This window comes from Haemaphysalis longicornis, unplaced genomic scaffold (assembly GCF_048455015.1).
Source record: "Haemaphysalis longicornis isolate Haplotype H1 unplaced genomic scaffold, Haemaphysalis longicornis Haplotype H1 scaffold_1, whole genome shotgun sequence".
In the NCBI taxonomy this organism is placed as follows: Eukaryota; Metazoa; Arthropoda; class Arachnida; order Ixodida; family Ixodidae; genus Haemaphysalis; species Haemaphysalis longicornis.
The window spans coordinates 138,187,064-138,213,700 of NW_027526203.1; the positions used below are offsets into that span (position 1 = coordinate 138,187,064).

The following is a 26,637-nucleotide window of genomic DNA, read 5'->3' on the forward strand; positions in this document are numbered from 1 at the left end:
ATATTCCGCCATTTCTCTTGGGTCCTCGCTTCTGTGTAATTCGCCTGCGTCGATTATCAGCTGGCACGAATTTTACAATAAACCAAATTAACAATCGCCGCTCTGAAATGGCAGGCGAGGTGGGGATGGCTGCTTCGGTATACAATCCCAGGTTTAGGAAGTACGCATAGTGCCTAGTTCTCTCAAATTCCCTCAAGGTTACCGTAGTAGTTATACTTATGCGTTGGCAAGCAACCGATTCGCTACTATTCTCGCCGCACTGCCCCAATTTGAGCTCAGGAAAAGCATTTCTTTTCTATTTAAATGTTGAGGAATGTATTGCCGTTAGCGGGGGATCCCACAGCACATTAACTGAATCTTGGCCTCACTTTACGCCCTGTCTGAAACTCCCGCTTGCGTGCTCAAACTGACCACATCCAAATGTTTCCCCGGCCTGTTGACATCTGAATGAACCTTATGGGTACTTTAGCGCACTGAACAAGCTTTACGGGTATAACGTCTCAACTTCCCCTAAAGCTTCGGCAAGCGACTCATGCCGCTCAGCAAAACATGACAAACATGCAATATAATTTATGGCAGTAAAACCACAACCCCTACTCGCGGCGTGGCGCAACGGCAGCTTCGGCACAACACCCACATAAGAGGCCCCCGCACGTAATAACAAACATAACGCTTGTAGATCAATTCGTGTTTCCGTTTGTCGCTTTCGAGGTTGTAAACGAATGCTACCAGCGGCAAAGCGAAATCGGATTGCTGGAAATATGTTCACTGAGCTTAAGTAAGTCGCACTCTCTGTTTAAGTAGTAGTCTGCATTCTTCGTAGCCACGTTGACGGCGCTGATGGCGGCGCCCATTGGAACCGTCCCTCATGCGAATGCTCTAGTGGTCTTCTCACAACGTATAGGAGGAAAAAAATGAGGGAAACTTCGGAGAGTAAAGGCGAAGTGAGGCAGTAACCCTGCAAACTCCGGCTGCGCAAGTGCGCACGATACCATGCAAGAATTTTCCGGCATTTTTATACTCGGGTACAAACTAAGAACGGCAATAGCTCATGTTGTGTATCAATCCGCCGAAGCGACCACCCGGATGTCAACTCTTGCGCGCATTTTGAAACGAGATTGCGCTAATTGCGCAACATCGCCTCCCTTTTCGCAACTAGATTTTTTTTGTCGTTGCTGCTAAAGTTGATAATCAGATTAAGTACGAGAAATTACGGAAAATATTAGTGTCGCGTTCTAAATACTCGTAGTAAGGGACGCTTTGCTCCACGCGGAGTAACAGCCGGCTACGGCGATGAGGCGCCGGGACAACTCCAGTTGTAGTTCTTAAGATGTCCCCGAGTATAGTGAGAAAACCGCTGCTTTCAGGCCGGGTGTGGTGATTACCCGAAATGTTTGCAGCTATGTATCAGGCTCATTGCCATTAACTTGCGATTGCGAAATTTCTGTTCCTATTCCGTATTCATTTATTACACCGCGCAGGAATTCCCAAATGTTCCAAGATAGCGGTTAAGCAGTGTGGTGCCTAGTTGAATTTGGACCTGCAACGGCGTATGAAATATAATGCGTACAATTAGCGAAACGGGAAGCATTTGATTGCGCCAAGGTGCTGGAGTCGTTAGGAATAATAACTCAGTCATTGTACCCGCATAAATCCTTGCCTGAAACCTCTTCCCCATATATAGGCATTACCGACCAGCATACGAATTCTTACGGAAACTTTCCCGTTAAGTTTTCTCAGCACAGCGGAAACAATTTGGTGCAATGGACTCGGCTGTCGCGAGATTTGCAGCCAGCGGTCTTCGTTCTTCATGCTGCAAAGCAGTTCGGCGGCAGTCCCTTGGTCCCTTGTATGCCCGAGATCTTGAATATGGCCCCGGCGTCAGGCTGGCTGTGAAGCTGGTCGCGGGTCAGACCGATGAACCCAGAAGTCACGAAGAGGTCCTCGTATCGTGGGCCACCGAAGCAGAGAGAGGTCACGTGCTGGGTCGGGATCTTGATTTTTTGCACGACCGCACCTGGAGGGCATGAAACAATATCTTTCGAAGCTTGAAGAACATAGTTTTATAAGTGCTTTGGTCACCGCGGAAAAGGGCGATTACTGGATTTCTGTGCGAATGGTTTGGACACCACACGGACAGAGAGTTTTAGGAGTGGCACACACGCTTCGCGGTAACCCTTACCTACTGACACCATCATTGTATTTTGTCAAGGAGTGTATAACGATTGACAGACTTTTTCGTGAATAACACTTTATGTGCTCTGCACTTCCTTCTTGGCCATCGTTTACTGCGAGCGAATAAATACAATACTAACAGCTTAAAACAACCAATAGAACATTGCAAAGCCGGTATACCCAGCTAAAACCACCACAGAATCTGTTCTAATACACACAATATTGATAAGGATCCGCGGAATGTTAAGGTAACTTTTTTGGATTCAAATGATCGAATAAGCATTACAGATTCTGAAGAAAATACGCCCTAAAAGTGTGCCCTCATCATGGTTAGCAGAACTTCCTCCCGAAACTGTATTCTAATGTCAATGTGCGAGCGCCGACCGACCCTCATTTAGAAATACGCTATTTTGTCTGTTTCCTCGTTCGCATCCCATACTTCCGCAGGCCGTTCGGCTGGACGTTTCAACGCGACTCAAAGGTACGCCTACTGGTGGTCATTCGACGCTTACAGAAGAAAAAGAACCGATAAGTTTGCTCTTGCAAGCGGGTAAACCAGCCCTAGCAGTGGTCTCAGTACCGAAACGCTAACGCCGAGTGCGTCCGCAAATTCGCTAGTGCGAAAAACGCTCATTTCAATGTTACTCTTTTCTCTTATCTACGAAACCATCCACGAAAATTTTGGTCAATTGTGAGCGGTAAAAAAAAAAACAGTACAATGCACACTGCGGCAGTCTCTGTTCTGAATAACGAATGTTGCAAAAATGTTGCATTTTGTTTAGGGTTTCCACAGAGTTCTGCCTTCTATTACAAATATTACTAGGCATCATTTTTGTCATGAATCGTATAGTAGCGGACTGTGAAGGAGTCACAAAATAAACTAAAATCTTGAAACATCTTTTTGAGCGGGGTCTGATGGCCTAAATTCCAATTTAGAAAGGTACCGACTTGTACGCATCACAATTCTTTTCTAAGTTTTTTTCACCAGTCTATGTTCACGCTTGCCAGGCGGTTGGAAGCAGCGGAAGGTGGTTCGCATTCGTCAATCAGTTAACCCTAATTCCCCAGAGAACTGCCGTCCCATTTCATTTACAAGCACTCTTTGTAAAATTTAGAGTGCGTTGTGAGTTCACATTTAATAGTTCTCTAGATGAACATTGTAATAACGGCTTTAGAAAGACCTGATACAAAGTGCACCTTCTGTCCTTTACTGTAGACCTGCAGGTCGCTTGCTAACTTGTTTGCTAACACTGATCTAGCTTGTTACACTGATTGCACTTTTATTGATATCGCAAAAGCCTTTCATACGGCATTTCACGATTTACTAATCTTGAAGCTTAGCAAACGATTTGGTGAAAGATGTCCTTTGTAACAAAAAACATCGGATAAATGCTATGGCAGCTTATCTCCCTCCTCTACTGTAACGTCTGCAGTACAGAGGGCCGCAAACGTCTGCGGGATCTGCAGTGCGTGGCGGAGCAGCGCAAAACTAGAGTTCATGTATATCTCCCGTAGGGCAGCTATATACATTAACTCTAGCGCAAAACTGCATTGCTGCGCCATCTGCGGCAACAAACCGCCGGATCGAGGCTCACGAGACTTGCGCGCCAGGCGCGCTTTGCGCATGCCTGTGCATTTTTGTTATCATCCGTGTCTGGTCATTCCAATCCTCATGACGTGCTTTCGATATTCGCGGGAACCGCTGTGGCGCCGCGTGACCATCGCCACGGGTCTGACTTTCTTCACTGGTGCAACACAAGACGTTGCTCGCAACCGCCTTACGCGCGAGGATCAATGTTGCCAGAATATACCTCAATCTACCAAGTGATATTCTGGACGAACATTAAGATTGTAGGGCTGTTATAGGCTAGGTGCTGACCAAAACTGTGTGCGTCGACAGGGTGTGCAGAAAAACGTCGCGTCGGCACAAAGCCAACTTTCTGGTAAATGCTCTCTTGCTCTCAATCTAATCTAGATATTTTGGCGAAAACATCGTGCTAAATTTGGCCGATAGGAAGAAAAAAATGGCAAAAGTCGGAAAAATTATGTAAAATTAGCCGATGGGACGACAAAAAAGGCGATGAATTACGGACTAAAAACTTCACATCCCTTCTGCCAGCTTCCGCATAAATGTAGGGAATCTGGGAACTCGTACATGCATGGCAAATACCCCAGTTCGTACGCAAAATGTTTCGTGTGGTGACGAGAAGGTGCACCGGTTGTAAATGAAGGAAAACACACTTGAGCTTAGTTGAAAATAAATAAAAAAATAAGTGCCCTTTTCTTTTGTGGAAAGGATAACCAGCGGAGCTGCGTGTAGTCCAAGTAACAAACGCCTTGTTTTTATTTTGAGATTAAGATTACTTCCTAGATAATTAGCTGAGTAACGCTTGGGTGGACTAGAGTTTTATTCTATTTATTTGATTGATTGCGGGGTTTAACGCGCCGACGCAACGCAGGCGATGAGGCGCGCCGTAGTGGAGGGCTCCGGATTAATTTTGACCACCTGGGGATCTTTAACGTGCGCCGAAATCTCGTACACACGGGCGTTTTTGCTTTTCGCCTCCACCAGAAAAGCGTCCTCCCCGGCCGGGAACCGAAACCGCGTCCTCGTGCTCAGCAGCGCAACGCCTTAGCCACTGAGCCACCGCGGCGTGTAGAGAGAGTTTTATTCTAGCGGACAAACATGGGGCCGCCCATTTTCCCCTTAACGAAGCCTTGAGAGGCGACGGCAATTACACAATATTTACAACTACACCGTGAACTGCGTAATTATATAAAATGTCAAGAAAACTCAGCAGAACGCTAGAAGTAGTCTTCATATTTAATTGTCACTCATCATCATCATCATCATCAGCCTATCTACGCCCACTGCAGGGCAAATGCCTCTCCCATTATTCTCCAATTTCCTCGGTCCTGTGTCAACTGTGACCAATTTATCCCCGCAAACTTCTTGATCTCATCTGCCCATCTAACTTTCTGCCGCCCCCTGCAACGCTTGCCTTCTCTAGGGATCCACTCTGTTACCCTTAATGACCAGCGGTTATCTTGCCTTCGCATTACATGCCCTGCCCACGTCCATTTCTTCTTCTTAATTTCTACTAATATGTCTTTAACACCAGTTTGCTCTCTGACCCACTCCGCTCTCTTCTTGTCCCTTAATGTTACACCTATCATTTTCCGCTCCATTGCCCGCTGAGTCGTTCTCAATTTAAATTGAACCCTCTTAGTAAGCCTCCAAGTTTCTGCCCCGTAGGTGAGTACCGGTAAGGTGCAGCTGTTATACACTTTCTTCTTCAGCGACAATGGTAGGCTGCTATTCATTATCTGAGAATATCTGCCATATGCACCCCACCCCATTCTGATCCTTCTAATTATCTCTGCCTCATGGTTGGGATCTGAGGTCACAACTTGGCCTAAGTAGATATATTCGCTTACCACTTGCACTGCCTCGCCACCTATCTCAAACTGCTGTGCTGTCCCGAGGTTATTGATCATTACTTTAGTTTTCTGCATATTAATTTTCAGGCCCACGGTTCTACTCTGTTGGCCCAGTGCGGAAAGCATGCTTTGCAATTCGTCCCCCGAGTTACTTAGCAAGGCAACGTCATCAGCAAATCTGAGGTTACTGAGGTATTCTCCATTAACCCTTACTCCCACCTGTTCCCAATCCAACGTTCTGAATACTTCTTGTAAGCATGCTGTGAATAACATTGGAGAGATTGTGTCTCCTTGTCTGACACCCTTCCTTATAGGTATTTTACTGCTCTCCTTATGGAGGATGATGGTAGCTGTGGACCCATTGTAGATATCCTCTAGTATTCTTACATAATGCTCATCTACCCCCCGGTTCTGTAATGCCTGAATACTGCTGAGGTTTCGACCGAGTCAAATGCTTTCTCATAATCTATGAAGGCTATATATAGGGGTTCAGTATACTCAGCGCACTTCTCTATCACCCGATTGATCGTGTGGATATGGTCCATTGTTGAATAACCTTTACGGAACCCTGCTTGTTCTTTAGGTTGACTGAAATCTAAGGTTGCAAAGATTCGGTTAGCGATTACCTTGGTAAATACCTTGTAGACGACTGACAGTAAGCTGATCGGCCTGTAATTTTTCAAGTCCTTCATGTCGCCTTTCTTATGGATTAGGATGATGTTCGCGTTCTTCCAAGATTCCGGTACCATTGCGGTCATTAGGCATTGCGTATACAGGTTTGCCAGTTTTTCAAGTACAATTTCTCCGCCATCCTTCAAGAGGTCAGCTGTTATCTGATCCTCACCTGGTGCTTTGCCCCCTTTCATTTCTTTCAAAGCCTTCCTTACTTCTTCGGTCGTTACTGGTGGGATGTCTATCTCCTCTGAACTACTGTCTCGTTCGGCATTATCCTGTATGTCCCGGCTACTGTACAGATCCCTATAGAACTCCTCAGCCACTGTGACTATTTGATCCCTATTTGTGATGACATTGCCTTGCTTACCCTTAAGTGCATACATCTGATTTTTCCCCACGCCAAGACGTCTCTTCACTGCTTTCAGCCTACCTCCGTTCTTTACAGCGTATTCGATCCTCTCCATATTATACTTCCGTATGTCAGCTGTCTTACGCTTATTGATTAACTTCGAGAGCTCGGCTAGTTCTATTCTGTCAGCTGCGGTGGAGATTCTCATGGTTTGCCGTTTCCTCATTAGATCTTTCGTCTCCTGTGAAAGTTTACCAGTATCCTGTCTAGCCATAGTGCCCCCGACTTCTATTGCACACTCCGTGATGATGCGTGTAAGGTTGTCGCTGGCTTCCTGTGTTGTAAGCTCGCCTTCCTCGTTAAGGGCGGAATATCGGTTCTGCAGCGCGATCCTGAATTCTTCTACTTTACGTCTTACTGTTAGTTCGTTTATCGGCTTCTTTCGTACAAGCTTGTTGCGGTCCCTCCTCAAATCTAGCCTAATTCGAGATCTTACCATGCGGTGGTCACTACACCTTGCCCTTCCTAGCACTTCCACATCCTGCACGACGCCAGGGTTATCGCATAATATGAAGTCTATTTCATTTTTGTGCTCCCCATTCGGGCTCCTCCAGGTCCACTTCCGACTCTCCCGTTTACAGAAGAAGGTATTCATTATGCGGAGGTTATTCCGTTCTGCAAACTCAACTAGTAGGTCCCCCCTGCTATTTCTACAGCCCAGACCATAGTTCCCAACTGCCTTGTCTCCAGCCTGATTCTTGCCTAAGTACTTTAGCATTGAAGTCCCCCATAACTACGGTATACTGTGTTTTTACTTTAGCCATTGCCCATTCCACATCTTCATAGAAGCGTTCGACTACTTGGTCGTCGTAGCTGGATGTGGGCGCGTAGCCCTGTACCACCTTGAGCTTGTACCTCTTATTGAGCCTAATTACAAGACCTGCTGCCCGTTCGTTAATGCTATAGTATTCGTCTATGTTGCCAGCTATGCTTTTATTGACTAGAAATCCCACTCCCAGTTCTCTTCTGTCCTCTAGACCACGGTAACATAGGACGTGTCCACTTTTCAGCACCGTAAAGGCTTCGCCTGCCCTCCTAACCTCGCTAAGCCCTATTACATCCCATTTAATGCCCTCTAGTTCCTCGAACAACACCTCGAGACTCGCTTCGCTAGATAAGGTTCGCGCGTTAAACGTTGCCAGGTTCAGATTCCATTGGCGGCCTGTCCGGATCCAGGGATTCTTAGCACCCTCTGCTGCGTCACAGGTCTGACCGCCGCCGTGGTCAGTTGCTTCGCAGCCGCTGGGGACTGAGGGCCGGGGGTTAGTTGGCGTATTCATGGGAGGTTGTGGCCGTTACTACACCAGGGTGGCCAATCCTGCTCTGGTGAGGGAGTGCATTACCGGCAATGGTCGCCGGGGTCAGGCCGCACCCCAAGCCCCTTTGTGCAATTCCATCAATACGCGGATTTTTTTTTTAATCCGGTGGGAATTGTCCGGCACCGGGATTCGAACCATGGACCTTCTGCACGCGAGGCGGGTGTTCTACCTCTACGCCATCGCTGCATCAACCTATGAACTATAATTGTCACTATGAACTAAAAAAAAAAAACTTGACCTAATGTTCCATATCGAAAAACTTCAAAGCGCACAAATAGACGGGGTCAAAGAGGAGGGACACACACACGCGCTTAGTTGAAAATAAGTCCCCGTCTATTTCCCCGTCTATGTCCCCGTCTATTTGTGCGCTTTGAAGTTTTTCGATATCACGCACCAACTAGCCCAACTTGCGGTATTGCTAATGTTCGAGTCGATTTTGCAGCCAAATGGGATGAGGCAGTTTTGATAAAACAAGGATTACAGCCGTTTTCTATTACCATACGCCCTCCGTAGACGGCGATGTATTCTTTTCGTAACGTCTAGAACTTCACTGTAAACTAAGGGAATATGCCAAGTAGATTAAGAACGCGGAGTTACGCCAGACTCCACTTACAGGCCAATTTTAGCATTATTTCCCCAAAAAATATCTACATTAGATTGAGAGCCAGAGAGCATTCACAAGAAAGTTGGCTTTGCCGCAATAATGAATTTTGCTGACGCTACTTATTTCTGCGCACCCTGTCGACGCAAACAGTTTTCGTCAGTACCTAGCCTATAAGAGCCCTAGAATCTTAATGTTCGACTAGAATAGCACTTGGTAGATTGAGCTATATTCAGACAACCTTGACCCCCCCCCCCGCGAAAGGCGGATGCGAGCAACGTCTTGTGTTGGACCAGTGAAGAAAGGCAGACCCGCGGCGATGGTCACGCCGAGCCACAGCGGTTGCCGCAAATATGGAAAGCCCGTCACGAGGAAGCGAGTGACCAGAGAAGGATGATAACAACAACAACAACAACAACAACAACAACAACAACAAAGAAAAAAAAAACAGGCATGCGCAAAGCGCGCCTGGCGCGCAAGTTCCGTGACCCTCAAACCACCAAGGTCTGTTGTGGCAAAAGGCTCAGCAATGCACTTTTGCGCCGCTCCGCCACGCACTGCAGATCCCGCAGAGTTTTGCGGCCGGCTCTACATCAACAGTCAGGGTGGTAGCGTTGCTCTTTCGTTCATTAAATATCGTCCTGGTTGCATCAGGTACTCTACCGTGAAGCTATTCGCTGACGACTGCGCATTGTATCCAAAACCTAATTACTAGTTTGGCAGGTTCAGACCGATCTTGACAATCTGTCCTGTTGGCGTACGAAATGGCTCATGCACTTAATGTTAAAAAATCGTAAGACAGCGAATTCGCTCTGTGGTAATATTGCAACACTGGTACGCATGAGCATAGCGGTGCTTGTATAGCATTTGCAGGTTTATAGAAGTGCATGGGTCTTCATATCACAAATAATCTCTCTCAAGAAATCGATGTTGACTATATCGCCAACAATTGTAATCGCATGCTAGGATATTTAAGTCATAATTTTTATCTTCTTCCTTCCTAGTTTGAACTCTTAAGAAAACCTCGGTGCGTCGAGAACTAGAATACTCATGCACACTCTTGAATGGTTCCAAATCACCCTCATCCTCGCCCCGAATCAATTCGACACCAGGCCTTTCGTTTTGTATTATCTAACTCCCCCCGCCATTCTAGTGTAACTGCCATGACGAAGACACTTAACTTACCTCACCCCTCATTGCGGCGTAAATGTTCATGGCTTTCACTTTCTTCCCAAAATATTTCACCTCAGCCACAACTTAAAAAAAAAACCCTTTTCGGAATTGTTATTCATATTCCGTCTAGTTTAGAATAATGGTTTGAAAGTTTGTGTGTCGTTTAGTTGGGCTAATTTGTATCTTGACTGACTCATTCCCTGAACTGAACAAGCAGGAAATAGAACCACCCTCTCGCCGCCATTGACTCCATGGCGGAAACATTTAACTTAATGCCATTCTTGACGCATGATGGGCTTGAACTCCATTGCTTTACATTTTGTGGTTGTTGTTAAACCCCACTCCTTCCTGTAATGCCCTAGTGTCCTGAATGTAAATAAATGATATAAAATGAAGTTAACTAAAGTCAGTGCATTGTTTTATTAATAATAACAGTGGTCTTTATTTCATTTGTAAGTAGATCTGAGGCTGCAAAAGAAAAAGCTGCTCTTGACAGCTTGACTAGCTCCCGCCACATGCTTGCATAGATCGCATACACTAACACATGAACAACAAGAATATGCGATAGCAAAGGGTCTAGGATTTTGGCTGTTTCACAGGTAAGAATCGGTGAAGGGATTAGAAATATTACAATATACTGGATTAGGAAATTCCCTAAGCAATCATGCAAACGAAAGTACATAATAATACACATTGGAGTACATCAGTAAAAGAATTATGCATATTAGCGCCCATTATCATTGGGCATCTTGAAAAATACAGTACACTTGCACACAGTAAGGCAAGCGACAACTTTAATCAAACAAAAAATATCGCGGGAACTATGAATTACATACACAATCTAGATAATGACAACCATGAAGATTACAAGAACAATTCGTATATATTCCTTTGCAGTAAGCTTATAGAATTTTATACCTTTCTCGTGGAAGCCATTCAAAATTGCGGCATACTTGTTCGGAACATTTCATCTCAATAATTGGTTCTACTTAGACCCACCTCCCAATACTACAGCCAGAGTCCTTCAATGGCTTTCTGGTCATGAAACTTCGCCGCCACGCTATGGTAGACCACGCTATGGGAGAGCTTCGTACGCTGCCACGCCCCGGCGCTGGTGTTGATTGGAGGGCAACCGGGGGCTTCGTCAGAGCGGGTTTGCGAGGGAATAGACCAGTGAGTAAGATAAAACAGACGCTCGCCGCCTTATCAGCAGTGCACTTTCGCTTTACGTGTCGTGGGCCGCTCAAATGGACTTATCATTTTGTGAGTGGCGAAAAAATTTGGTGCGAACGGGCATGCTGCTACTGCGTTCCTGCCTGCCGGTCTGGGTTCAGAGCAGCGGCGGCCGCGCGTTGCCCTCCGATCTGCGGTGGCGGCCCTCGCGGTAGCCTTTGTCCCCGTACGAAACTTGGCCGGGAGTTTCATGACCAGAGAAGCATTGAAGGACTCTGCTACAGCCAACATGTTTCATGTACAGGTCCGAGCTGAAGTAAACGGAGCACGGGAGCGGTGGGCCGAATTGCATCACTGCGCCACGTAGGAGCGCGAACGGGAACCAAGAAGCGGCGCTTAGCGGGTAAGCTCGCACTGTCAGTGCCTCCTTTATACAGGAGGCACTGGCACTGTCCCCACCACCCTATCTTATATGCTTTATCACCGCTATGCTGGTGCGTCAGACCGGGCGTGACGGTTTTCAAAGGGCAGCGCTGGGCGTTCCGGAGGCGCTGGTTACGTTGCCTCTCGCAGCCGGCAGTAGTGACCGAATCAGCCGCTTCTGGGTTCGCACAAACTACGCGCTCTGCAAAACATGGCTTGTTGCGTTCAGCCAAGGGCAATTATGAGTTTTGTTCAGGGGCGGCATAGTATTGCCTGTTTTCCTGGTTTACATCGGTGTGCCTATGCGATGCAAGACATTATAAGGCAGCTGCAAAATATGCCTCAAGAATATAGAAATCATCCCAAGAGTTATGTCGTGCATCGCATAGGCACACAGCTGTAAACCAGGAAAACAGACAATACCATGCCGCCTCTGAACATCACTCATAATTGCCCTTGGCTGAACGCAACAAGCCACGTTTTGCAGCGTGCGTACTTTGTGCGAACCTAGAAGCGGCGGACTCGGTCCCTACTGCCCGCTGCGAGGGGCAACATAAGCCGGATTGCCCAGCGCTGTCCTTTGACAACTGTCACGCCCCGTCTGACGCGCTAGCAGAGCGGCGATTAAGCATATCTGATTGGGTGGCGGGGGCTGTGCGAGCATACCCGCTGAACGGTCTCCTTGCTTCCCGTTGGCGCTCCTACCCGGCGCAGCGATGCGATTCGGCCATTGTTCCCGTGCTCCGTTAACTTCTGCGTCGACCTGTACATGTTTAATAATGTCCAAATTACCCAAGCTGAATAGTTGGCTGAAATTCCCCTTCCTTTCCATATTGAAGCCTCTGCACAAATGGTACGTCTAGAGATTGCCTATACCAACTAAACGGAACGATTCATTAGCGTATCTACTTAAAAATCCGATGGAACGTTAGCAGCAATCGTAATTATTTCATTTTACACAAAGAATGCCTAGCAATAGCTGCCATTTGGCTTGGGTGGTGTTATTCAAGCTGAGGCCTCTCAGGGGAAAATTTCTGGAACGAGGTTTCAAATTTCTAATGACCATATCAGTGATCAGCAGAGAGTGGATACTTAGCAGCTGCTTAGTCTACGTATTGTACGCCTCCCCTGTGTCCCAAAAGCTCTTGACATGTTGAAACAAGCTTTAACGAGTGTTGTAGGGGAGTTTTAGCATTAGTTTACCGTTAATTGCAGCGATTACATGAGAAGGGCGGGGAAACGTAGACCTAATAAGCTTGTAGGGTCAGATGATTTGTCATCGCGTTGATACTACGTGGATAGCGAAAACCATCAATCCATTAGTCATAAAGCGCGTCCTTTTTGATCGAAAACAAGGACACTTCAGGCGAAATCGCGGTAGCTGTGGCGATCTGGCCAGGAATCATCCTGCATCCTATGACAGTGTTACGCCTTCAGTTGAAACTGATGTGCGCCCCACCCCACGTCACCCGGTGGCGTGTCGAGAACAAAAGTTCGGAACCCCTACTTTTCACTGCTACTTCAGCAGATGGCGACACTGGTTTTGATGCTCCTAGTGTCTGCGTGCATGGCTCACATAAATGGGAAATCCAATATATACCCTCGCGTCCTACCTGTAGTGGGGTCTATTTTGACCACGTGGCCTCCATCGTAGCAGGCGATCCAAACTTTATCTGTCTGGTCAATTGTGATTCCGTCCGGATAGCCGAGCTCCTCAAAGCTGGATTGGTTGAAATTTGCAACAACCTTCTGATTGCCTGCAGAGGAATCATGCAGAGCAATCGAAGATCACTCAGAGAGTTTGCGTCTGCTTATTGTAAAAGGCACTCTGCAACATTTTTACCATCTTCTTTTCTAAATCTGGAATGCCTTCAGGACACGGTCAGCAAACCCATACATCACAAAGTATACCTCACAAAACATTACTGCTCTGCACCGATAAGTAAACTCCAAAACTTGTTCAAAAGATTATTCTCCTTCCTCACTTCCGCCATGCTCGAGCGCTAAAACTGCGTCATTCGAGCGATGTCGCGACTTTTGGCCAGCTTCCTTTCAAATTCATCCATGAACGCATTAGAAATTCACTTCAAAGAAATTCGCATGTAAACGCAAGCAGAAAATGGAAGATGTACCAGCGGCAGCGAGCTAATCACGCAGTGCCGCTTGGTGCTAATGATTATTGTAGCTATCACAATGCTTGTAGGCTTGAGGGAAAAAGCTGAGGCGTTTATCAGCCGCTGCAGGGACTCTTTACTCAATTTTTAGACGATAAGTAATTGCTTTCTTGTCGTAGACCAACTAGGCTTCAATTACTCCTTCGTCGCATCCTCGCGTTTTTGCCGTAACTTATGACATTCACAATGGGTTAACCTGACAAATAAATCTTGCGTGTCAAAAAAAAAAGCTGTTTTTTAGTCGGCCAGGAAGGATTTTACGAAGTGAAACAAGTGTAAAGCGGGTTTGTCGGTTAGTTTGGGAATTACTAGTAAGTGGCATGACTTGATTGCTAGCACTGAAAACAACCGGAAGGCGCCTTGGCACAGGGGTTCTTATGCACAGGTGCGCAGAAGCACTATGTTGGTTCTATCACTCAGGAGTCGCGGACGTCATTACCTGGTAGGCGCGGGGGGTGCAGTGAATTGATTGATTGATTGATTGATTGATTGATTGATTGATTGATTGATTGATTGATTGATTGATTGATTGATTGATTGATTGATTGATTGATTGCTTGATTGATAATGGGGCTTAACGCGCCGATGCTGCACAGGGTATGAGGCGTGCCGTAGTGGATGGCTCGGAATTAGATTTGGCCTCCTCGGACTCTTGAACGCGGGTCCAAATCTCGACAAACAAGCTTTTTTTGCTATTTGCCATTATTAGAAAAGCGGCCCCCACGGCCGGCAATTGCACCGGCGTCCTTCGGCTCAGCAGGGAGGGGGGGGGGGGCGGAACTGTTTTGTCCTGGATAAAGCAGAAATATAAAAGCCGGTGGGTGCGATATTTTGGAGTACTTTAGGAACCTAAGGCGGTGATTGAAATTAGAAGGCTTTGAATTGAATATAGCGCATTTGAATATAGCGCATTGAATTTCAGACCCAGCTTCACGCACAAATTAGCGAGAATAGTGCAAGCGATGGGCATTACTCTACAACTCAAAGTCCAAGACTGTTTCTAAGCTACTATTGGGCTAGTATGGGTTATTGCTCACGAGAGCAAATGTGGCCACGTGTTTAGACCGGGCCGTTTGAAACAATTCCGAGCTGCGTTTTCTGGAATAAAGCTTTAGCGCCGAGGATAGTGTAGCAAGCAACGGTGTCATGTCATGGCACTTACTAACATCTCCTTTGGCCAGATCAAAGTCATAAATGTACAGCTTTCTTGGGCCCGAGTCGACGAAGAACATCTTTTTGTTGTCTGCGGTCCATGCAATGCCGTTCGGCACTGTGATGCGCTCCACGTGCTTGCGTATGTGCTTCTTCTCGATGCTGTACATGGACCCTTGCTCGGATGTGACCTCCATTGGCTTCTTTTCGATGGCCATTGTACCTGCGCGTCAGAGTTGCAATGGGTCAAAAATGTGCCGTCACGGCCCTCAACAGCACCTCAAGCTTAAAACTTCTGTTTCGAGGCACTGGCACAATGAATGAGTCGCGCTTTCAGCTGGGTAGTCCTTTTCGCATAATTCGACGCTACGTGTACGTCAGTCACGCGAGTTTCATATGGGCCGTCCCGCTCCAGAGCCTCATGCGGCTACGACGCAATGACTACGAGCGGGAGGCCCAGCAACTGCTCATTAGGTCCTTGTAGCCTCTCCATAATGGATAACCTGATGTAGTTCGGTAAACCGTATGATTGCACATGTGCACACAGACGGATATCTCTTGTGCTCATGCGGAGAGATACCCTCTCGCGTACCAGACGCCGTACCAACGCCGGTTCTCCAGCTTTCTATAACTTTCTAAGTATGTAGCAGCTTCAATAGCAGCTTCTTGCGTAGTGGCGTTTGCGAGGCCGGACAGCTCACCGCATGCGTTAGCATTTGCACTATAGGCAAAGGAAGAGCTAGCGCCTGTGTTACAAGCACGTAACCCGGAGGAGCCTTAGAGGATCCATGTCCGGGAGGTATGGCTGAAAGCTACCATAGTCTGCCCTCCGTGAGGCCCTAAACGACCGTTACATCGAATAGACTCTGAGCCCTGCAAGGTAGTTAATAGTTATGTAGCAATCTGGACGACGTGGCGCTAACAAGTACGTAAACGGCGCTATCAATGGCCGACGAGTGCATGCGACAAAAATGCCGATCTGTTCAATGAGCATTTCTAAAGATTCATACTAAGTTGTGGCAACCTGATTGGACTAAGCATTATCTCCACCTGGGTAGAGGATTTTGAGCCGAAAGTTTTAACTGCACTGACAGGCATAACGCGAAAAGCATAAATAGACAGGAGATTATACACAGCAAAAAAAAAAAAACACAGCGAAAGCGCAGGAGAAATTTTGTAAAAGCTGTCTTTTTGGGCAGCGCATGGCAACTTAAAGGAGAAACGCCCGCCGACCAGTGGTCTTTTTATGAAAATACAGGAATTGCGTCACAAAAAGTTCTGTGTTCATTCAAGGAGCCTCTCTTTACAAATTGTGATAAACTAGTCTAAAATACGGTCAGAAAAGAGTCCCGGTAACACTGACTCTTACGCATGGTGACTAGTAGAAAACAAAGGGAGTCACAGAACAAGGTCGTGTTTTGTGGAACCACTAACCGACTCTGTGAGCGGGACAACTCTGCGGAAGAGAGGACAAGCACGAGGAGCGAAAGAAGAAAAAGTGGCTCCAATCCACGCGGCGTAGGTGGTTGGAAAGCAAAGCTTTAAACGACACTCACAACAATTGCCTATGCGACGTCACTTGAATTCACACACGTGGCTCTACAAGGTGCGAAACCATAGATTTTGCCAGCCGTTACCTGGAATTTGCGGGGCGGCGTTCCGTCGCCCCGCAAATTCCACGGCGTCGGCCACGGCCGGGCTAGGGCGGCGGACGCCGCCGCTGTAGGCCGGCCGTGAGTCAGGAAAAAGAAAACGGAGAGGAGCGTCTTTAGAAGGGTGAAAAAGCGGAACTAGCCATCCTGCTGTGCTAGCTTGGGGCTACACCACCACGCGACACAAGCGCAGACACCGAAACAATTCGGCATGGGAGCTTGGTGATTCCCATTTATACCGATTTAAACTAGTTAGCTTAGTAAGTTTTAGAATTGGGAGAAAGCTGAGGAAACTTTTATAAGCGCTTTTTAGCAGAACCAGTTGCTACTTTCGCCTTTTGTAATACCTCTTAAAACACAAACGAATTGGTATTCACCCCTTCATAAAACAGAGTCCCATTAGTGGCAAGCAGTTCTCTAAAGGTAGCCTTTCTCTAGCTGCCAGATGTCTGTAGGTGGTTTGTACATTTTGTTTTCCCGCCCTGCAAACCAATCCTTAACGTATGTTTGCCGTACGACAACTTAATTCCGTCGGGTGCGGGTTACCCTGGAGAGGCTGTCGAACAATTTAATGAAGCCGTGCGAAGGCAGCGCGCAATGAACCCGAAGCGGTGCCAAACAGGCTCAAAACAACCGTCGCTAAAGCAAACAACAAAGCCGTACCGTCGACGCCGCCGCCGGCGAGCAGGCACTTCCGCGCCCTCCGCCCCTCCCCGCCCTCCTCCCCCCCCCCCACCGCCCCGCCGCGCTCGGAGTTTGTATAGCAAGCTCCAACGGGATCCTGAAATGAGGAATCCGACCACGTGCTCCCTTTTTTTTTTTCAAAATAAAGTTTACTCTCTCTCTCTCCCGCACGCCACAAAAGAACCGTTGGCTGGTAGAGGTAGAAAGCTTTGCTTTAAGATGTGAGTGTAAAAGGCAGCGGCGAATTTTGGCGTCCAAGCTGGCGGGCGTTTTGTACAAGTGCAATACGGGTATACATTGGCGGAATATAATTTTGCTCGTAGCAATGCTTTGATCCTGCCCACACACCCGCCTAAATTCGCTAGTAAGCAATGATTTGTCGGCTGTGCACGCCACTACGCTCTTTTCAGGACGGAGGGTGGTGGGTGTTGTATACTCTTTCATCGGGTCCTGCTGGGGAAGAAGGCGAAAAGTAACGGCTGCCTAAAGCTGACGGACCAACATCTTTTCGATTGAGGAATACCTTCCGCAACTTTTTTCTCGCGTGTCGCCGTGCTTGTTCAAATTAGAGCGTAACGATGTAACTCGATCGTTGCATCGCCCCTCTAGCAGTGCGCAAGAGCAGCAATTCCGTCACCAATAAGGCCCGAATATGGATGTCATCCAGCGGGTCTTCATAGAAGTCGACGAACACAGCATCACCACGACTACTATGAAACACGCCGTGTTACCCCTTATAGTGGATTTTTCATGTTCAACGTGTGTTCCCGACCTGGTTGCCTTCACTCTCTTAGCAGTTTGCGAAGGTAAATTTGTAGGGAATAAGCTTTGCCTGTTTTTAATAATGTTTGTTTTAACCAGGTTCCGATCGTTTCGGTACGGTGGCAGTGGTTAAAAATATATTCCGAAGATAAGTGTCGTTATCACCGCAAGCAATGACCGGCGACGGTGGCCATACCCAACTTTGCCATTCGTTGGGCTCGTAAGCCACCCTTACGGAGCGCCTACAAGCGTGGTGCCCCAGTTACAGTGTAAACGCCGGAGCCGTTAAAGAGGTTTCAGGCGATTAGTGTTCCCTTCGCTGGAAAAACATTCTGTTTTCCGGCAAGAATGACGGCGCTTCCGAGCACAAAATACAAGGTGTTCATACAAATGTAAGCTTTCCATGTGAGCCATTGCCGAGCTTCATGTAAAAAAAAAAGCTACTAGATGTAAAGCGAAAGTCGACAAATTTCCGCACGTTCGAATGAAGGAAAATGCTAGAAAAAAAATTCGTGCCCTTTCACTCTGTGACGAAGGATGACCTGAGAAGCTGAACGCAGTCCACAGATTGCACGAAACAAAACCAGTTTGTTTGTAATTGGCGATTGAGAGTACTTCCCAGCCAATTAGCTGAATTAAACATGGGATGACCAGAGCTTTATTATAGCTGACAAACACGGAGCTACCTGTTTTCCTCCCGCGTCACAGGCACCTTTGTGTAACCCGCCAACCCAAACCGCGCGACCACGGAGGACACCATGCAGGTCGTATTGGGCCTTTTGACGTCCACGTTTAAATCTTCCGCCGGCACAACGAGCATGTCATCAGTAAGGGGATAAAACCTTTAGCTGCGCCGGTACCCCGCTCCCTTCCACCAGAACGCTCTGCTGAAAAGATTCCTATGTGGAGTGACTTCGACGCATCGACCTTAGGAACAACCAATACTGGGGGTCCAGCTCATAAGTGGCGGAAAACTACTCAAAGATAGAATAGCTCGACCGTTTCCTGATTGTTGGTCCGCAATGCTTCATGCGAGCAGGAGGTGACACTGCAGGCGAACTAACATCGTCGATCGGAAACGAGTGGCGCGACACAGCCTCTCTAAACGTAGAAATTCAAGCACGTGAAAGTGAAGCGTCCGTTTAACCACGAGAAATGGAAACCATCTTCGTGGCATTGATACATACGCAACTGGAAAACACTGAGGCAGCTTGCAGAAAGGAACGTCGGGGGCGAATAGGTATAGAAATAAAGATCACGGACCAGGAGATTTAGGCTGCATCCCGAATACCAATCACCCATGCTCGAACGATAACTAACTTTATTGCCTCATTCGTAAGAAACTCCGATACAAGCAAAGCAGCATGCCCCGTCCTAGCCAAGAAGGTGGCCAGAAGGCGACATCGCGCTTCGAAACATCGGTGGAGGATGACGATGAAGTTGAAGACATCTGCTACCTCGCGTCTTCTAAGAATTGACATCGGGCTGCTCACCTACGGCAATACCTGGAATAACCTGTTCTGCACCCCTGCTGTTCCCCACCACTAGTTTCACCGTCGTGGGTGGGAGTACGTCGCGGATTCATGGAAGAGGAGGAAGACGACCAAGGCGGCTAGCGGCCTACTATCACCATGATCGCAGAGGGGAAAGAGGCGCATAAAACGGTCCGGCTGCGCCACGGACTCGCGTCCGCGTCCCGTTTCAAGATACTATGGTATTATAGAACGAAAGAGACACAGACTTCGGGACAAACCTAGTAAACAGAATAAGACTGCCAAACTAAAGAGGAGTCGCAGAGTTTGTGGACATTCGCCTTAACTACGAACCGATTCCATCGGGCGGAAGGGCGTCCCCTTTTAGAACGCGAGTTCAAACACGTAAGCTTCAGTCGAGGCAAGTGCAATCCCTACCAAGATGGTGTGGGAGACGAGCTACACGCAAGACAGGCCGCTTTTCCTTCCCTGCAATACCACAGAGGGGCGTTGTACCTTCATCGCCAATACAAAACAAGCCTGTCATTAGAAAGCAGCATCGCACTTCAAAGGTTCGATGGAAAATTAAGCTGCTGACGGACGGCTACCGAACTGCTAGACAGATTGGAACCAGGCTGCTAAATTGACTATCATTTTTTTTTCTGTGATGTTTTTCCTCCTCAAGCCTTTTATATCCATACATGCATCACTATCGGGGCGGGAGGATGTTGCGGAAAAGGAGAAGACGGTGCGCAAGAGTGTGCCGTCTGAGAGGAGGATTAAACGAGGGTTGTAAGCAAATCCATCGGCACGGGTACTGTTCTTCAACACTGATCAAGCGATCACTTCTTGAGACGCAGCAGCTAGTCGCCGTGACCGAGAAAACTGCAGTTCGCGCTGCGCACAAATTTCTTGTTAGGGAGTATCGTGATCGTCAGTGATTTACTATGCGAGCAGTCGCACACCCACCTACGAGCGAAGCGAAGCTGGCGCGTTTCGGGATTAAACTTAGTCTAACTGAAGGAGCGTGCCGTCCCTTTTTTGCATTTTTTTGGCACGCTGGCTCTCATTAACGCCGGCAGTGATGGGCAGGTCGATGTCTATAAAGTCAGTCGTGGCTTCGATTTAATTTAGACCCAGTTGCAGGAGCTTAAGGTGTAACATCGTGGAAGCCTTCCAGCCATCGCTGGCCTCCCGAAGTATACAAATATTGAAAAGTCATACAAATACGTCCAACTCCCGTCCCTTACGGAAATCATACCAATTCGCCAGGAAGGCCACGACATCTGAAGAGCATTCCCTCCCGCCGGCTGTGCACTACCTGCACTTCACCTATCATTACACCACGACATCCCATCATGGGACGTCTTCATCGTCGTCAACCCGAGGCTATTCCCCTCAAGGGTTGAGAAACTTCCCCATACTGAGGAATGCAGACGCGCGGCCCAAATTACTGAGCGGAACGCCCGTATCGAGGTTCATGCCGATGCCATTTCGGAGCCAACCTCGAATATTGCCGGATTAGCGGTCATTCCATCTACATTCCGTGCCACCTGCCGACAGGAGTACGCAACAGCGTTTTGGAGTACCGACGTCCAACTTGAAGCAATGATAATCGCTGTCCACCAACTCGGATTTAATGACTAATCTTCCTACCAGCCTCATGCAGCTTTCTTCACAGGCAACCAGCAGGCCGTCCCCGCACTAGGCCGGCCGCATTATCAGGATTTCAAATGCGCCTCCATCGAGATGCTTGCCAGGAGGCTACGTAACACTAAAGGAATTCAAATTTGGGTGCACCGGGTTCCACGTCTCTGCGCTAACTTCATTGAAGAGACGGCGCACGCCCTCGCGCACCGCTCCCACCGACGTAAGTTTCCCCCCCTTGAAGCCCGTGCCATCTATAAGAAGTGCGCTAGAGATCTACTACGCAGCCAAATACCCACTACCGACTACATTTACCTCAAGGATTTCCCCGCGGCCTCCAGGTTTCAGCGCCACCCCAGGCTCAACTGGGGTGGCGCTGACAGTAGATATGTTTTGCAAATAGTGCTATTAGATTCACAACAAAGGGCGACCAGCCATTCCCATCACTGTAAATACCGCTAGAAGTCACCCGTGCTGTACAGGAGCCAAACCAAGCATTTATCATATACTCTGGACGTGCATGGGACTGCAAGCAGAACAGACCTCTAGACAAACCAGTAGCGCCACATTTTTGCAGGACGCATTATCCATCCGCAGCCACAGCCAAGCAACTGTTCGCCTCATTGTGGGACTTCACTCTGGCCCCCGGCGTCCATTTGGGCATGTGTAACCTGGTTTTGACTTGAAACTTTGACCCCACCCTACCCCACCCACTTCCCCGTAGGCCCAGTCGATATTGTTAAATAAAATGATTGCTAAAAAGGGACACGGACGGAGTGAGGACAGACACACACGGCGGTATCAGAAGATGATGCTTGGCAAAAGCCCTTGGCCTTGTTTTTACAGGCCGAACTCGGCCTTTATCTGTTAGGGATCCTTTTCTTGTTAGAAACTCTGACGCCGTAATTGAGTTTTTGAAATGTGACCCGGACCGGCGTCTCCAAGCGTTTTCAATTGACATTAAGGATTTGTATTATTCCCTACCCCATGACAGCGTACTCTCCTGTATAGAGCAAAATATTGACGAGTTCGGGGTTCTGTCCTTTCAGAACGAGGTCGGTATGTCCAGCAGTCACTTTTTAGAGCTTTTACAGTTTTACCTGAAGTCCACTTTTATTACATTGGACAGTGAATGCTACTTGCAAAACACTGGTGTTTGTATCGGTTCTTGCATAGCTCCCATTCTTAGTGACCTGTTTTTAGCCTCTTTAGACCATGAAACTTTAAACCAGACGCAGGGTAGCTCTGTGTGTAAAGCTTTCAGATATGTGGATGATTTTTTAATTTTTATTGACTGCCCTTCTGACCTGTTTGCTGTGGAGGCCTTATCAACGTTTCGACAGTGCTTAACTCCCCTTCATGTTACCCACGAGTTGCCGGTGGAAGGGTCAATCCGGTTTCTTGATCTTCGCCTCATCTTCAGTAACAGCCATACATGCTGGTCCTATGAGCTGCGAGCCAAGAAGCCACTTTTGCCATATACGCCAGCCCATTCTAAGCTCGTAAAGCGCGCCGTCGTCAGTCTGTGCTTTAGAAATGCTCTAAGAAAGTCTGCTGCCACTCCATGGGCACAAGCTTTGAACAACAAAGCGATCGTCTGTTTTCAGCAAATTGCGCCGTGTGTGTCTGTCCTCACTCCGTCCGTGTCCCTTTTTAGCGCAATCATTTTTTTTAACAATGGAGTACCAACGTGCCCAGGACGCTACCCTTATTAAGTTCCAGTCGATATCTTTGTGTTAATAAAGTTTCTTTATTAATTCATTGTTTTCCGGGGCGATTATTTTTGCCACCATTCGTGTTCACGCCTCTGCCGCCGATGACTGTCACATTTCGGGTTTGACAAGACACACGAGGCAATGGCCTTATCAACCGTGACTCACCCCCAAAAATCTCCTGCTCCTTCGTGTTCAACCGCGCCACACGACAGCGAATTTTGGCGCCCGTAATGACACCCGGGCACGTAATCGGCTTGAGGAAGGGAACCATGTCAATATTTAAGAACCAGCCTCAGTATCCCTCCAATTCGCGTGACCAACACACTCAGCAGCCTGCGGAACACTGAACGGCGAGCGCGCATCGTTGGTGAACAGTGGGCATGCGAACGCTGCCTTACTTTGCCGTCGACGCTGCATATCGAGCAACGCGTGCACACCGTCACTGAGTAAACCAGAGTCATTTGAAAAGAATCGAAGTATTCTGGTAAAACCATCTTTACCTCAATTCTGCGACCTCGTGAACGGTGGAGCCGCTCGCGATAAGCTTTCGCTGAAGTGCGCGCTTGAATTTTCCACCAGATGACAGGACGCCATGCCTCCCCACGTTACGCCCCGCGTTAGACATCACTGCCGAAACCGAGAAGTAGGCTAATACAAATACCTACGTACCAGCATGACCCATGCACCGCCTCAACGAAACGAAGAATGCCAGATACGGCGTGCAGTTTAAAATTGAACGCGCGTCTTTCACGTACCGGTCCAGAGCCTTCCGGCGGCGTCGCATTTGGCGTCGTTGAGTCGCGTGCCGGCGTTCTCCGCCTCCACCATGGCGATGAGATCTTCGTGCTTCTTTTTCATGTCGGTCACCTTCACGTAGTGGTTGTGCCCGATGACGATTTTGTGGTGCTGCGTCGCCAGCGGGATCGCGAACGGAATTTTTCCCTCTGCGTCCCGGAGACGAGAAAAACGAACAGGTGCTCAACGCGCCAGCCGGTCTTCGTACTCCCCCTTACCGTTGCAATAATTACAGCGATAAGTGGAGGATTACTTAAGTTGGAAATGAGAAAACAGTGCTCCTTGCAGCTGTGGGTGGCACGAGAAGGGACGTGGCCTTATAAAGATGCCCAATGCACTGGTGTGATTGACCACGTAACGAATTGCCAAAAGCCAGTTTTAGAATTCCGTCTGTTCCGTCTTTTGTGTTCGTATCGTCTTTACCGGAACCCGCCTGCGTCCGCGCACGAGGCCACGGCGAGGAGGATACCCCCCCAGCACCGAATGCGCGGGCATTGCGAAGGCCGGCAAGCGGAACTAATGCACCCTACACGAACGAATGCGCAAGTGCCCAGTCGGGTCCCGGTCAGCACGGCAAGCACGGAAAGGAGAGAACAGAGAGAGTGCTAGAAATCTCTAATAATGCGGTAAGAGCAAACCACCGCGTTTGAAATATGAATGAGCGTGGCGCTACTGGCAAAAAAAAATTCTGCTGTTTTCCAAACTGAAACTGAAAAAAATTGCCCCGTATCTGGTCCTTTCGTTGCAAAGGTCGACTAAAGACGGAGTCCATTGGCACCCCTGCCAAGTAAATGATCCCTTCTCTTTCCCGCTCACCCCTCAGGCTGTTCTCCCGTCTCGTTGCTCCCAAGGTAATACGCTAGACATTTGCTCAAGTCAATTTAAAGTGACCGCGTTCCACTGCTCCAAGTTGGCTGCCTCGATGCCAGCGCTGCCGTACGGCGGAGACGCGCGTTAATCGAGGCACCCTACAACGTTTATAGAACCACGTTGCTCTACACAACGAGCGTTTCAAGCGGAATGCTGAACCTTGTAAGTGGAACCTTTCGTTGCTGTTTCCGTTTTATTTCTTCAATGCCGCCAGTACCTATAGTAGCGCGGGCAACATAGGCGAACACTCTCGGGAGAAGCGCGAGATCTGCGGGAACGGTTCCTATTCTGCGTCGCAGTCCATCCGGAACTTGTTTCAGCGAGTCTCCGCTAGCTGTAACATAACATGCTAAAGAACGGCTTCAAAGGCTTGTAGCTTGCCTTGTATGCTTATTTGATTTACTACTTTGCCGTCGTAATTTCAAAAGTACCAGGTACTGATTTGAACCAAATTTGGACAAAGAAAAATTCCAGAGCTGTTGGCCTTAAGCACACATTCCTGAGCACTTTGTGAAGAGCACGCTCTGCTTTGCGAAACAGTTGGCACACATGCTTCTTCGCGTATGTCTGCGGACACACGCTACCTGCATCCTGCATCCTCGGGACCTGTATCCGTAATAGTTTAAGAGTTCAATTCTACGAATTACGTTCCTTACACTTTGTCAACTCGTTAGAATGTCGTGATAATTCGAGTAAGGGTTGCGGGAAAAAAGAAGAGAGGATTCAACCGGGAATAACTAACTCCATTCTCCGTATAAAACGTGGCTTAGTCAAAGGCAATGCATGAACCGAACTTGGGCATTGCTTTCCCTCCCGTATGTCAGCTCGGTTTCTGTTAACCAAAATAGGTGTAATCAAGGTGTCGGCTATACAGTACAAAGCCTACGTTATTTTACCGCGCCCAATGCGAGTACTCTGATTACTGCAACAGCTACCACGGCTCACCGAAGTGAATCGTGTCGATGTCCTCGTGCGTCTCGGGGTCCAGGCGGCTCACGCATCCCGCGTAGCAATCGACGTAGAGCAGCGCCTGCGCCTTCTCGTCCCAGTGCGGCCCCTCTCCGACCTGGCAGCGCCGCTTAGAAGCGACGCGAACCCGTAATCCAGGCGTGGACGACGACTTCATCGTTTCGCGGCTCCCCAGAGTGGCTGCGGCTGGGCAGTGTGGAGACACTAGGCTTTCACTAACGCCCTCGGTTTCGCCACGTCCGCTGCGACCCCCACCGCACTCCGAGCGAGGTCGCCAGCTGCCTATTCTTAGCCTCGGGGCTTCAGAGGGTCAGCGCGACCATGACGGAGGCCCAGCCGACCCCTCTGGGACCACCGGCTCGAAACGCGGACGAACCTGCCTTCTGTTTTCTCGTCTTCGAAGATGGTGGTAAATTGTTAGAACATGCTCACTTACAGATTATAGCTAGACGCACTGTTGGGACTTGGTGAATTTTGCAGTCTTAAAAGGCAATGAAAGGGACAAAATATTATCAATCGCTCGAATGGTGGAGAGGTCTGATTTTTCGCTGAAGTGCCGTATAGCCTCAAGCAGACACCATAGACAGCTTGGGCTTGGTGGCTTGGATTACGCCAATCGGTCACACTCGGTTGGCTGATAATCCGCAATTTTTAGACGGGTTGTATTCAGTATTGAACAAAAGGGAGGGCAGTTCCACAGTCTGTGTACAGTATCATTATTAAAGCAGCAACGGGAGCACTCCGGATGGCCTAAAGCACCGTACACTGTGGCGCGAAAATATGGTGTCCCGATTGAGCGAGCCCAAATCTTGAGGATGATAGTGTGTCATTTCCTGAGCCAGTGGGGAGGATCGCCTGCCGATGTGCACACCTATAACCGCACGTAGCTAGGTTTTCCGCATAGTTTTAAAATGGTCTTAAAGTTATGGACTTAAAATACAGTCAGGTCACCGTGCTTAGTTCTTGTGGTCGTTGTTATCTTCGAGGAAAGGCGAGTAGTTTCTGCTCCAGCGCGTTGTAGGGCCTAGTGGTCCGTCGCTTGCCGTGACTTGGTTAATAGGGTGCGATATTCCGTTCCCAAATACGTCAACCCGTGCGGCGTATAGGCGTTTCCCAGGTAGCGCAGCCAATTGACACATGGCGCCATCTAGGGGCACGTTTTAATATGTCACGTGTTTCTGATAGTTTATTTAAACCTGTTGGATACACTGGTTTATATTTTGGACGGCTCAGGCTGCCCCACCAGAAGAGCAGAACGTATTGGAAACACTCACAAATCTTGAACAATTTTAACGGTTTTCTCTGAGCCCGGTGTCGGCTAGAACTTTAAGCAGTGAAGGGTTTCTGTTTCTTAAT

The 26,637-nt window shown here is 48.2% G+C and overlaps 1 protein-coding gene across 1 annotated transcript; it reads right to left on the reverse strand.

Moving 5' to 3' along the window:
• Window positions 1-1,454: 1,454 nt before the first annotated feature.
• Window positions 1,455-25,438, reverse strand: LOC144174274 (regucalcin-like). Its single transcript, XM_077702882.1, has 5 exons — window positions 25,258-25,438; window positions 23,403-23,591; window positions 14,726-14,938; window positions 13,003-13,146; window positions 1,455-2,017 (listed from the first exon to the last, which is right to left on the reverse strand). Exons 1-5 carry the CDS (start codon window positions 25,436-25,438, stop codon window positions 1,809-1,811), a joined length of 936 nt encoding a protein of 311 aa, XP_077559008.1. The 3' UTR covers window positions 1,455-1,808.
• Between the last annotated feature and the right edge of the window lie 1,199 nt (window positions 25,439-26,637).

Excerpts from the sequence above, each read along its gene's own strand:
- LOC144174274 (XM_077702882.1), bottom strand. The coding sequence starts at position 25,438 with ATGAAGTCGTCGTCCACGCCTGGATTACGGGTTCGCGTCGCTTCTAAG. Across the intron at positions 13,147-14,725 it reads TCTGGCCAAAGGAGATGTTA|GCAATCAGAAGGTTGTTGCA; the intron begins GTAAGTGCCATG and ends ATTCCTCTGCAG. Across the intron at positions 2,018-13,002 it reads CAAAATAGACCCCACTACAG|GTGCGGTCGTGCAAAAAATC; the intron begins GTAGGACGCGAG and ends CATGCCCTCCAG.